Source organism: Chelonoidis abingdonii, chromosome 9 (assembly GCF_003597395.2).
Source record: "Chelonoidis abingdonii isolate Lonesome George chromosome 9, CheloAbing_2.0, whole genome shotgun sequence".
Taxonomy (NCBI): Eukaryota; Metazoa; Chordata; order Testudines; family Testudinidae; genus Chelonoidis; species Chelonoidis abingdonii.
In genome coordinates, this window is record NC_133777.1 from 44,233,812 (window position 1) to 44,246,349 (window position 12,538).

The 12,538-nt window shown below is 59.9% G+C and overlaps 1 protein-coding gene across 1 annotated transcript in view; it reads left to right on the top strand.

The window, feature by feature from the left end:
- PARP6 (poly(ADP-ribose) polymerase family member 6) overlaps positions 1-12,538 on the top strand; it is a 50,536-nt gene that overhangs the window by 22,991 nt on the left and 15,007 nt on the right. The window contains exons 8-19 of the mRNA XM_032769223.1: positions 875-1,024; positions 1,886-2,063; positions 3,335-3,388; positions 4,838-4,933; positions 6,290-6,382; positions 6,749-6,874; positions 7,594-7,659; positions 8,242-8,309; positions 9,690-9,738; positions 10,304-10,416; positions 11,787-11,859; positions 12,198-12,282. Of these exons, the coding sequence (XP_032625114.1) occupies positions 875-1,024; positions 1,886-2,063; positions 3,335-3,388; positions 4,838-4,933; positions 6,290-6,382; positions 6,749-6,874; positions 7,594-7,659; positions 8,242-8,309; positions 9,690-9,738; positions 10,304-10,416; positions 11,787-11,859; positions 12,198-12,282 (1,151 nt within the window). The remainder of the gene's footprint in view (positions 1-874; positions 1,025-1,885; positions 2,064-3,334; positions 3,389-4,837; positions 4,934-6,289; positions 6,383-6,748; positions 6,875-7,593; positions 7,660-8,241; positions 8,310-9,689; positions 9,739-10,303; positions 10,417-11,786; positions 11,860-12,197; positions 12,283-12,538) is intronic.

Sequence of the window (12,538 nt, forward strand, 5' to 3'; positions counted from 1 at the left end):
TTGTAATTATGTTTATTGGTCTGTATTTCTCACAGGCCTTTTTAAGGCTGTGAGGAGCCTTAGCCAGGGCTGAAATGCCATGGGATCTGGACTCCTGGGCTCCCATCTCTCAATGACTCCCTGAGGCCAGAATGTCCCATGGGAGACAGACATGAGCACAAAGCCCAGGGCACTAGGGTTCCTTTGGATTGCTGAGGGGTTTGCTGGGCGGGGGCCATGGTGCCCTGAGCGATTCGCCAGGGGACGGATGGCACAGGAGATTGGCAAAGGGCTGTGCTGCCATGCACCTGTGGTCAAATCTAGCCCAAGCTGAGTGGAGACTGTCACCATCCGGTGGGGAGCCATGCGAAATGAGCTGCTGAGCTCCAGTCGCTGCCTCAGCCACATGGCACTGACTGGCACCTTGCTGGAGGAATGGGCGAGTGAGGACATGGGCACAGAACTGTCCACTTAGGCTGCGATCCTGCCTGTTCCCGCAGCCCCGGTTCTCCCTGCTACGCCTGTGCTTTGGCCCCTCTTTCTCACAGCCTGCCAAAGCACCTGGCCTGCAGTGTCCTCCTCTGCTGGGGCCTTAGACTGCCCCCAGGCAGAAGCTGCTAGCTGGGCTGCTCCATGTCACACACAGGGCCTGGGTCTCCCCTTCCTCCCCCCGTGCCCCACCACTATCCTGAGCTGGGAGGTCGTGGCGCAGGGGAGACCCCAGCCCTTTGGGTTTCATGATGATCCAATGGGAATTAGACGAGGCCCCTGATCCCCATCAGACCTGACGCCTAGTCACGTCCCAGGTCTGGCGTTTGTGCCCTTCCCTATGGTCTGAGAGCCGGGTGGCTGGCCCCATCCAGCCTGTGAAGTCACTTCTGGCTCTTCCCCACAGGATCCTGGGAATGTTCACGTCCCAACAATGGAAACACCTCAGCAACGATTTCCTGAAGACCCAGCAGGAGAAGCGGCACAGCTGGTTCAAGTCGAGTGGCACCATCAAGAAATTCCGAGCGGGCCTCAGCATCTTCTCTCCCATCCCCAAGTAAGGCTCCTGCAGATGCCCTGGGACTGTCTCTGGCCCAGCTCCCTCCCCGAGCATGGCTGTCTCTGAACTGTGGTCCCAGGGTCGTCCCCTGTCCCGTAGGTTCCTGCGTTTACCCTGTCAGTGTGCGTGTGGTGGGATTCATCGCCCCCCCATGCTGCCTGGCCTCTTCCATGCCCACACGCTGCCAGGGGAGATTTCATTTGCTGCCTTGTCAGCCCAGGAGCCTCCATAGGCACCGTGCAGGACAGGATTCACCACCATGCTCTGTGCTGCAGTTTGCCGACCTGTGCTGGGGTGCTGGCTGGGGTGGGGCTGACGCTGTGTCAAGTGCTGTCCCTGATGGTGTCAGGCCTGCCTCTGCTGTGGGGTTCGGGATTTCCCATGCTAGGCAGGCTGTGCCAGGGCGCTAAAGGCCAGTGAACTGTGAACAAGGCTCAGCCATCCCCTCCTTATTGCTGGGGTGTGGGTAGAGCTCATCAGTGGCTTCCCGGACCCCGCAGCCAGTGAGTCTTGCAAGAGAGGGAGGCACATGCTGCCTCGGTGGCACTCCCAGCTCCTCTTGGTCCAGGAACAAGTGACTGGCACTGGGAGCCTCCGCAGGGGTGCCAGCTGGGGGCACTGATCACCAGGCCCTGGGGCTGGCACCCTTCTTGCTGCTTTCCCCTCTGCCCCCCCCCAAGCCAGCACTTTGTGACCCCTGTGCTGTGCTGCTAGCTCTACCTATGCCAAACTGGCACAGGCCTCCAGATGCCGTGCTGCTCTCCCTTTGCCCATACTGCGTTACCCCCCGCCCCTGCCTTCTCCCTGTGAGCTGGCTCTGGCCCCCTGGTGGGCTCATGGGTCCCTCTGTCTCTCCAGGTCTCCCAGCTTCCCCATCATCCAGGACTCCATGCTGAAGGGCAAGCTGGGGGTGCCAGAGCTCCGCGTCAATCGCCTTATGAACCGTTCCATCTCCTGCACCATTAAGAACCCCAAGGTGGAGGTGTTTGGCTACCCCCCCAGCACCCAGGCAGGTGTCGCCCCATTCAACATCCTGGTGGGTTTCCTCTGCGTCCCCCCGCCTTGGCTCTGGGTGTATTTTGCTCACACTCACCCTGGAGTGTACTCCCCCTGCTAATGCTCATTCAGGTTTGCCTTCCCGTCTTCCCCACTTCAGCATCTGGGGGATCCCCCTGGGCACAGCCCAGCTCCCCCGCTGCGGTCGCCAGGCAGACTGTTGAAACGAGGCCTGTGCAGAATACCGTGTGTGTGGCAGCAGAGCTCCTGGCCCTGTTGGGAAGCAGCCAGGCAGCTCCAGCAGATCCTGGTGCCAACAGGGATAACGCCAACCTGGTTTGGCCTGGCACCTGTGCCGCCGGGGGCGTACCACACGTTCCTCCAGCTCTCGTGCTGTGATAGCAGGTGTTATTGCTTGCCAGCACCCCACTATCTGGGAGCTGTGAGTTCTCCCTTCTTGCCAGTGGAGCAGCCAGGCCCTGAGTCAGTTTCCTAATGCACCCTCTTCCTGGGGCATGTCTTCACTGGGAACTCAGCAGCAATGATACGATGGGCCCCTCAGCCGAAGCCACCTCCTGGATCATGGCTGTTCTTCCCCCAAGACACAGGCTCTGGCTTTTCTTTTCCTCCGGGGAATGCTTCATCCCAGGCCCTGCCCCCACTCCACCCCTTTCCCCAAGGCTCCACTCTTGCCCCACTTCTTCCCGCCCCCGCTCCATCCTTTCCCCTGAGGTCTCCGCTGCTTTCTGCCCTCCCCCAAGTGCCTCCACCAGCTGCTAAACAACTGATTGGCGGCCCCACCGAACAGCTGATTGGCACTGTTGCCAATCAGCAGTGGCCGATCGGTGCTGAGCACTCGCTATTTTTTTTTCCTGGATGCTTCAGCTCCTGAGCACCCAGAGAGTTAGTGCCTATGTGCCAGGATCTCCTCTGGCTTAGCTCCCTAGTTCTCTTTGCCCAAGAGCCGTTCTCCCCTCCCTTCTGCTGAGGGTGGCGTGAAGCAAGAACAGTTAGCAGAAGAGCTCTGCCCTGGGACGGGGTCTCAATGTGCCCTGGCACAGTGCCTGCTGAGCCACCCCAGGTGAATGTCACTCCTTGGAAGGGTGTGGTAAGGTACTGGGGTAGATGAGGGGCAGAGCCCAACATCCTCAGCCATCTTGCATGAGGTGGTCCCATGCAGCAAAGGGGAAGGCAAGCGCAGAGCCCTCTGGGCTGCTCCCTGCTCTGCCAGCCCACGCCAAGGGGCACAGTGGCCCATGGGCCAAGAATGCAGGATAACATGGCTGGGTCTGGTTTGTGTGCCCTCTGCAGGTTGGCGGCCATTGCAAGAATATCCCGACACTGGAGTATGGATTTCTCGTCCAGGTAAACCATGGTCACTAACCGGTGGCCCCTGAGAATGCCTCACCGGCCCTCTCCTCCTGCTCACCCCCTTCCAGCCTGGCCCCTTTCAAAGGCGGCTGCTGCCTGCTGGGAGAGGCCCAAGTGTGGCGGGCCCTAAAGACAGGGCTTTCTTGCTCTCGATTCTTGTCTTGGCTAGGAGCGAGGTCAAGCTTAGCTACCAGGAACCAGCTGGGCTGGCCTCAGTTCTTTGCCTTTACCAGTGTGGATGCAGGGTAATGTCTTGAGCTCCATTTCTCTGCTTGACCTTAACTCGGCCGAGCTCCCAGGCGAGACCAGACCACAGGCTGGGTTGGAGGGTGAGGGGTGGAGGAAGGGTCTGTTCTGGTGGAGGAATTCAACGTCCAGGGGTGTCAGTCACTAGGGAAAAACCTTTGATTAACCCCCCTCCAAGGGGCCGATTCTGGCTTTGCAAGGCTACGGTCCTACTCTCATGGATGTTCCTGGCACACGGGTACTGTCTGCCCCGTGGAAAGGTTGGACTGCCCAATGGGCAGCCCACAGGCAATTGTCTTTGGGGACAGAGGCCCATCTGCATGGCTGTAGCATGGTCTGCCTGCACTTCTCCCCATGGTGTCTGTGACGGTGACAGGACAGGATTCCCTCAGCCAATAAGGGGTTCCCCTGCCAGGCCTTGTCATCACTAGGAGAAAAGGGGTGTTTGTAACACATTAGGTAACACCACTCCAGTGAGCCGCGGTGTGTGTGTGTGTGTGTGGTCAGAATCCTCAAAGGTCCCGCCTCTGAACCCCTAGCGCTCCCCCCAGATCTGTGGGATGCAGGGCAGCTCTCCACCCTGCCGTGCGCTGGCAGCATGGGGGCTTTGTTCCTCAGAGCTGAGCCAACAGGGCTGAGCATTTCCAGGCTGACCGTTTGAGGCCTGGGGCAGGGCGCACTGGTCAACATTCTTCCATCCAGTGCTGGCTGCCGGGAACTCTCCGCCTGAGCCATGGTTCCCCCATTAACACAGGTGTCTGGCCTGACACGCAGCCTCTGGGTAGTGAGCTGGCCACATGTTCAGCCCTGCTCCATGTGGTACACACCTCCAGGGAGCCATGATGTGACCCTGTCCAAACAGGCCCAGCTCCGCTCTCTTGCACCCACCCACACCTGTTTTGATCCTGCCCCTCAAGTTTAGAAGTGGCCTGGTCCTAGCTCAGACAGAGGCTCATCCTGGGGGTTGCTCCATGGGAGGTGGTGAATTCTGCCCAGCCAGGTGCCCAGGTAAGCAGGCGGGACAGGACAGAGACAGCTCAGTGCTAATAAAGGGCCCAGACCTGCCGTTTGCCCCAGGATGGGAAGTGTTGCCTGGTGTGGAGTATGCTCATCCTGTGGCTCAGTATAGAGGGGGTGGCTTGTGCTGGGGTGTGTGGCCCGGAGATGGTCCTGGCTCACTGTGGCCTCGCTGTGCAGATAATGAAGTATGCGGAGCAGCGGATCCCCACCCTGAACGAGTACTGCGTAGTGTGCGACGAGCAGCACGTCTTCCAGAACGGATCCATGCTCAAGGTACAGAGACCTCCAGGCCAGCCTCCCCAGGAGTGCCTTCGTGGTGGGGCTAGGGGTGGGTGGAGGCAGGCCAAGTGCTGGTGTCCTTTGGCTCAGCTGGCACTGGGAGCGCTCCTCGTTGCCCTTTGTGCTGTTGGAGTCAGCAAAGGGTAAAGCTCAGGCAGCTGGGGGTTTTATTAACCTGCCCCTGTGAAGGATGGGAACTGGTAACTTGGAGGCAGGGTAATAAGGCAGGCGAAGAGAAGTACAGTGATTGGTAGAAGGGATGTGGGAGGAGCCAGGGCCCTTTAAATTGTGCCCAGCGGGAGGGCCCGCCCCCCCTCCGAGGGAGTGGGTGTAGAGGGAGGTTTGCCATGGTTCAGAGTGGCTATATCTGGCGGCAGCCCTCTGACAGTGCTGTCTTCCCTCGGCCCATGGGCTGCTATGTGCCAGGGGCACAGGCAGCGATATGGGGGTTTGATCCCAGTCTATGATCACAGGAGTGCTACCAGAAGCCAGCTGAGCCGGCCTTATTGGCCTCCCCTGCCTAGCCCAACTGCCCCCTGGGAAACCCCCCAGTCAGCAAGAGGCTAAGTTCAGCGTTGCTCCCTGCCCAGCATCCCACACCCACGGGCCCCTCTTCACCAATAGCCAGGCCTATGGCAGGAGTGGGCTTTGCTCCTCCCAGTGCAGCAGGTGCATTGTGGTGGTGATGTGTGTGCAGGGGAGCAGAGCAGTGCCTGTTCTGCTGCTGCCCCATGCTGGCTGACTCCTAACTAGCATGGGAGCATTAATCACTCACCACTTGGCCCCGCCCAGCTGAAGAGAAGGCAACGTCCTTAGGCCTGAATCTTGGGGTGCTGAGCACCCCCACCTCCAGCTGAACTCGAAGGGGCCGCTGATTGCCCTGTATCTCTTCAAATCCAGCCCAAAGAACCTCAGACTGAGGACTTAGCAACCAAGCACCCAAAGTTAGAGAGCATTCTTGAGAACACCAGCCTTAATGAGGGAACGTGTGCTGAGTGCCTTGGATGGTCGGTGCTGGAGCAAGGAGGTGGCCTGTTGTTGTGACATGTAGCTGTAGCTGCTTCTGTGTCCAGGAGCCTCGGAGCGGTGCGGGAGCTGCATTACTGGCTTTGACAGAAATGAAAAATATTCCCAGAATGCACTGGGGTCTCTATGGGAACAGGTTCCAGGGGGCAAATGCTGCAGTGCCATCTCATCTGGGTTGCTAGCATGCCTGGGGGCAGGGGCAGGCTGGCTCCCTGCGGTACCCGCTCCTGGTCAATGGTGAATGACTCCAGTGCTGGGGTCAGTGCAGGAAGCTGGAGCATGGGGCTCTCTCTGACCCGCAGCATTGCTCTTGTCTCCCTGCAGCCGGCTGTGTGCACGCGGGAGCTGTGCGTCTTCTCCTTCTACACCCTGGGGGTGATGTCTGGCGCGGCGGAGGAGGTGGCCACGGGAGCAGAGGTACCAGCGCCGAGCGGAGGACATCAGCAGGGGCACAGGCAGAGAGTTGGGGGGCGGGGAGCCCTGTTAGGGAAGGAGCAGAGTGACGGTGTCACAGCATTGCCATGGCAGGTGAGAGTCCCTTGGAGTGCCTGCTCCCCTGACAGCCCCAGCCCGGAGGGGTGCCGAGCTGAGCATCTCGCCCTGACTTGGACAGAGCAGATACCTTCCTGCCCCTGATCAGGGCCCTGCTTCGTGGCAGCTGCCGGCTCCAGTGGCCCAGAGCTCTAGGGCTGGATCTCGCGTCAGGGCCTGATCTCGTGCTAGGGGCAGTGGCGCTTTCTTCCCACCCTCCTCCTTCTCTCAGTCACACTCTCCCTGGCCCAGGTGGTGGACCTGCTTGTGGCAATGTGCCGGGCTGCCCTGGAGTCCCCACGCAAAAGTATCATCTTCGAGCCGTATCCCTCTGTGGTGGACCCCAGTGATCCAAAAACACTTGCCTTTAACCCCAAGGTAAGCGCCTCATCCCACCGCTGTGAGCGGGGCCCTGGGCCGCTCCTGAGACCATGGCGGCGAGCTCCAGCTAGGGGCGTGACTCTCGCTTGGGAGGGTCACTGAGCCGGGCTATGGTGGCCTGTCCCTTCTTGCTACAGACTCATCTGCTGCCGCCTGAGGCAGGGGAGATGCCAATCGCTCTCCTGGAGCTGGGCTGGCTCAGTAAGACCTTGTGCTGCTGTCAGTCAAGAAGACAGTGGTGACCTCAGGCCATTTAAACCCAGACATTTCCAGGTGTGACTGCGCTCCAGGGGGAGGAGATGCTATCTGAGCTGGGAGACAGACGTCCTCCTCCCACCCTCGGATCAGGTCCAGGGAGTGGGGCAACTTGCTCAGGTGCAGGAGTTGGACAGAGGGACAAAGGAATTGCCAGAGCAGATCTGAACAGAGCCCAGGCTCCTGTCTCTGACAACCATTAGCATCAGTGCCACCAGCCTGCTGTGGCCCAAAGCCAGATTCTGGACCACCCCTGTGTGAATGGGCGGGGATGGCATCTGATCCGCCTCCCACTCACCCTATGGCTGCAGTGCTGTTCCAATTTGCACTGACACAACAGAGCAATGAGGCCAGGGATTCCCTTGACAGGACTGCGGGTTGGTAGGGGGAATGGGCTGGGAGGACAGGCCGGGTATGTGCACTGTGCCTGACAGCTGTCTCTTTCCCTTCCCACGCTGCAGAAGAAGAACTATGAGCGTTTGCAGAAGGCCCTGGACAGCGTGATGTCAATCCGGGAAATGACCCAGGTACGGTAGCCGGTGCTGCCATCGCTGGGTCTGGCCTCAGGGCAGACCCAAAATCCAGGCCCCCTCAGATTCTCTCAGCCCATCCTGCCCTTCAACCCTCACCCACTGGGGTGGCTGCTTGTGTCCCCTTGCTGCAGGGGAGGTGACATTCTTGACATTCATTGTTACTCATAGGCCCACCGTACTAGAGGTCCCAACCGAGATCCAGCCCCAGTGTGCTAGGCACTGCACAACCCCAGAGGAAGAACCAGGCTCTTTCCTGAAGAGCTAACAGAGCCATGACATCTCCAAGGTCAAGGGTAGGGCTGGGAGTACAGCCTGCTTCTCCTGAGCCCTAGACCAGAGTCCCAGCCCCTAGTGAGCCAGCGTCCTAGCCACAGGGCACCACTGGTGAGTCAGGCTCACTTTCCTTTGTCACCCTCCTCTCCCTGTGGAAGGACGTGGGCTGCAGATGCTGGTGACGGAAACCCCAGTGCCCTTGGAGCTCCGACTCAGTTATGTGACTTTCTAACTGAGATGTGCTCCTTGGTGCCCTGTGTCCTGTGCCAGGCCCCGGCGTTAGCTTTGCCCTGTTTTTTACAGGGCTCGTATCTGGAAATCAAGAAGCAGATGGACAAGCTGGACCCTCTGGCACACCCTCTCTTGCAATGGTAAGTGCTCCATGTCCTGCTGGGCTGTGGGGGGTCGGGGCAGAGGTGGGCGAGGGTCTCATAGGATGGATGAGATGCCAGGGGTAAAAGCACTGGCTCACCGAAGGGACCCAGTTACACTCTCCCTGGGATGAGCAATCCGGGAACAGTGAGGATTTGAGCTTCCCAGGCAGCACAGAGGCACAGTCCCCAGGGCATGGAGTGTCAGACTCTATGGTTATTAATGTAGTAGAAGCATGGCCATCTCTTTGGGACAATATCAGATGTACTGCCCAGCCTATGGTTCCCCTGTGCCACCATGAGTGGCTAAAAGCTGTGCTGCTTCTCATACAAACAGCCTCTGCTTGGCCCACTAGGGCAACGTGGGTCCCATGGTGGGCGGATGGGCTGGAATGTTGTCATCCTCTCTGGCCCATTGCCAGACACAGAGGCACCAATCCTGCAGGGCTGGAGCTGCGATATCTGTGGATTGGGTGAGCCTTGAAAGGGAGCAGTTGAGAGGAAACGCTTGTTCCCCCTGAGATCATGTGACATGGCTGGTTCGTTTTTCTTTTTTCTGAAGCTTTCAGGACACCACACTGGGTGCGCTGGGGTCTGACCTGCCAGGGCAGGGGGCGGGACACCACGCTGGATGGGCTGAGGTTTGAACTGACAGGGGAGGGGAGGCAGACACCACACTGGATGGGCGGGGTCTGATCTGCCAGGACAGGGGGTTGGATACCACACTGGATGGGCGGGGTCTGATCTGCCAGGACAGGGGGTTGGATACCACACTGGATGGGCGGGGTCTGATCTGCCAGGACAGGGGGTTGGATACCACACTGGATGGGCGGGGTCTGATCTGCCAGGACAGGGGGTTGGATACCACACTGGATGGGCGGGGTCTGATCTGCCAGGACAGGGGGTTGGATACCACACTGGATGGGCGGGGTCTGATCTGCCAGGACAGGGGGTTGGATACCACACTGGATGGGCGGGGTCTGATCTGCCAGGACAGGGGGTTGGATACCACACTGGATGGGCGGGGTCTGGTCTGCCAGGGAGGAGGCGGGACACCACACTGGATGGGCGGGGTCTGGTCTGCCAGGACAGGGTGCGGGACACCATGCGGGATGGGCGGTGTCTGATCTGCCAGTGCAGGGGGCGGGACACAACGCTGAATGAGCAGGATCTGATCTGCCAGGACAGGGGGCGGGATGCCATGCTGGATGGGCAGGTCTGGTCTGCCAGGGAGGAAGCGGGATGCCACGCTGGATGGGCTGAGGTCTGATTCAATATGTGAAGTGTGTGGACTGGTCTGATCTAAGATGTCCTAACTGGGCCAATAGCTGATCTGGCAGGGTAACCCCGCAGTTCTAACGGCCTCTTTCTCCTCCCTAGGATAATCTCCAGTAACAGATCTCACATTGTCAAGCTGCCTCTCAGCAGGGTACGTGGCCGCCCCCCTTTCAGGGTATGATCTCCTTCCTTTTGGGTCAGGCTGGCTGCGTGCCACCATCCCACTCCCTCCTGCATGCCCAGTGACTGCAGCCCTGCTCCATATTGGCACAATGGGCTGGAGCTTCCCCAACCCCCTGTTCCCAGCACGGCTCCCCGGCCCATGTGGCTGGAGCCACCTGCTGGGGTGGGGACTCCCATCCAGTGGGACTCTGGGTACAGCTCACTCGCTCCTAGGTCATTGGTAACAGCCTGAAGGCCCTGCTGAGAGGGACAGGGCTGAGAAGGTGAAAGGCTCTATCTGTGGCCATTGCTAGCCACTCAGGGAGCAGCCTTGGTTTGCTTCCACCCCCACCAGTCACTGCCTGGCACCCAGCGACCCTGAGGTGTGCAGGAGTCTGCACTACTGGGCCCTGCGCTGGCTCCTGGAGACGGTGGTGGGGTTGGGATGGGGGTTCAGCACTGGGGACGGACTTCCCTGCATGATCTCTCTTTCTTTGATCTCTCTCCTGCTAGCTCGTTCCCTCCCCTTTTTGCTGGTCTGTTTCCCTTGGTAGCAGCTGAAATTCATGCACACCTCACACCAGTTCCTCCTGCTGAGCAGCCCCCCAGCCAAGGAAGCCCGGTTCCGCACAGCCAAGAAACTCTACGGGAGCACCTTCGCTTTTCAGTGAGTCTGCGGTGGGAAGGGGCCCTTCCTCTTGGGGCAGCTCCCCACTGCTTCTTCCTGGGGGCTCCCAACCGGCCGGTGCTGCTGTCCCCAGGTTCTCCTTCGCTGCAGCATGTCAGGAGAATCCCTGCAGTGGGGCCTGTCCCTGCTCTGGTAGCGATGCCCTGGCGGCACTAGTGCCCAGAGAGAGCGAGCCAAGGCCCCTGCTGCAGTAGCTGAACCAGGTACCCAGCCAGGTGAGAGGGTCAGTGTACGTGGGGGAGAGCTGTGGCTACAGGCAGGCTGGAGGAGGGGTTGCTGCTAGATAAGGAAACTTAGGGCTTGATCCAAAGTGCATTGGAGTCAATGGAAAGACCCTCATTGGGCTTTGGATCGGTCCCTGCAAGCTCGCCTGGCAGTGGAATGGTGGTGCTGTGTGCTAGGGAGGGGAAGGACCCTCTGGGTCAGATCAGAACCAGCTCAATCCAATGCCCAGAACAGGGATTCCAGCACCAAAGGGGCTGGCGGCTGACACGAACCAGCTAACTTGCATTATTTCCTTACCCTGGGAGGGCAGAGGCATGCCCAGGCCCAGACGGAGCAGCAGGGGCTGCTCTCCTGAGAATCCCAGCCTGCTGCCTCAAAGCCCAGAGGTGTAGGAGGATCTAAGCTTACCTGCACTAAGCGGGACCTTTCTGGGGCTGCCCGGCTAAGTCCGTGTTGTGTGGCCATGGCAAAGCTGGGCATTCCGGGGCACCGCAGGGCTGATGAGGTAGCCCTGGGAGGCCGCCTGCATCCCCAGGGTGCGTGAGTAGGGAGCTCTTTGGGAAGGGCTGCTGGCTGGGTCTGCCAAACCTCTGTCTCCATTCAGCCTGGCCTGCCATCCTGCCAGAGGCCCAGGGCCATTGAGAAGGAGAGGCTGGGCGTGCTCCAGCAGAGCAGAGAGTTCTTGGGACTTTACAAAGCCGCACCAGCCTTAGGGGAGGGTGTATCTGTGGGTCTGACTTTCCTGGAGCAGGAGGTGTGAGTCCTAGCTGGCATGGACATAGCCAGGCATAGCGGGAGGGGCTAGCCGCCCTAGGTAAGTCCTCGGGGAGGCCAGCGCCTCCTGGTGCCCGCACTGCCACAGACACGGCGACGTTTAGCACTCACATGGGTGTCTGTTCCAGCTAGAAGTTCCACCTCTGGCCTTGCCATCCCGGGTATGGGTGCGTGGGAGAGAGGGAGGCTGGGGCGGGTGCTGCTCTGGTAGCAAGGGAGTGGCTGGCTGTGTTTGTGCTAGGTGTCAATGAAGGAGCGGAAGGCGGATGAGTGAGGGGACAGGTGTGAGCAGGGGTGCATGCAGGATGGCAGGGCTGTGTGCCTGACGTGCTGGTTCCTTGCTCTTGCAGTGGATCTCACATTGAGAACTGGCATTCCATCCTACGCAACGGGCTGGTCAATGCGTCCTACACCAAACTGCAGGTAACAGCCTGGTGCCCGCCCTCTGCCAGCGCGCTGACCACATGGGCTGGGCGTGGCCACGTGCAGGTGACCTAGGCTCTCCTGGACATTGAGCAAGCCAGTGGGTCTGAGATGCGGGCTCTGGCCTGGCTGGCATTAGACGAGAGCCCAGCTTTGTGGGGAGAGATTAACCCCTGCAGTGCTGGGCTGCAGTGAGCACCAGCAGCAGAGTCTCCCATCAGCAGGGTGTGTCCAGGGGAGACGTGTCTGAGGGCTCCCAGGGCAGTGGATTTTCACTGACAGCCCCCCCGGGGAGGGTCCCACGCCCAAGGCCATGCCCTCTCCTCTTCTTACTGCAGCTCAGCTCCCAGCAGCTGACTCTCCCAAACCGCCCCACTCCCTGCAGTGCCCAGGCGCTGGCTCTGCAGGCTCAGCTGCACCTGAGTGGGACAAGCAGACAGAAAAGTAGTTGGACAGACTGACTAGCAGGGGATGGGCGGGAGACACAGACAACATGCAGGAGAGGGGCCTGCAGTGTGGGACAGATGGACAGACTGACAGCAGGAAGAGGGGCCTGCAGCGTGGGACAGATGGACAGACTGACAGCGGGAAGAAGGGCCTGCAGCGTGGGGCAGATTGACAGACTGACAGCGGGAAGAAGGGCCTGCAGCGTGGGGCAGATTGACAGACTGACAGCGGG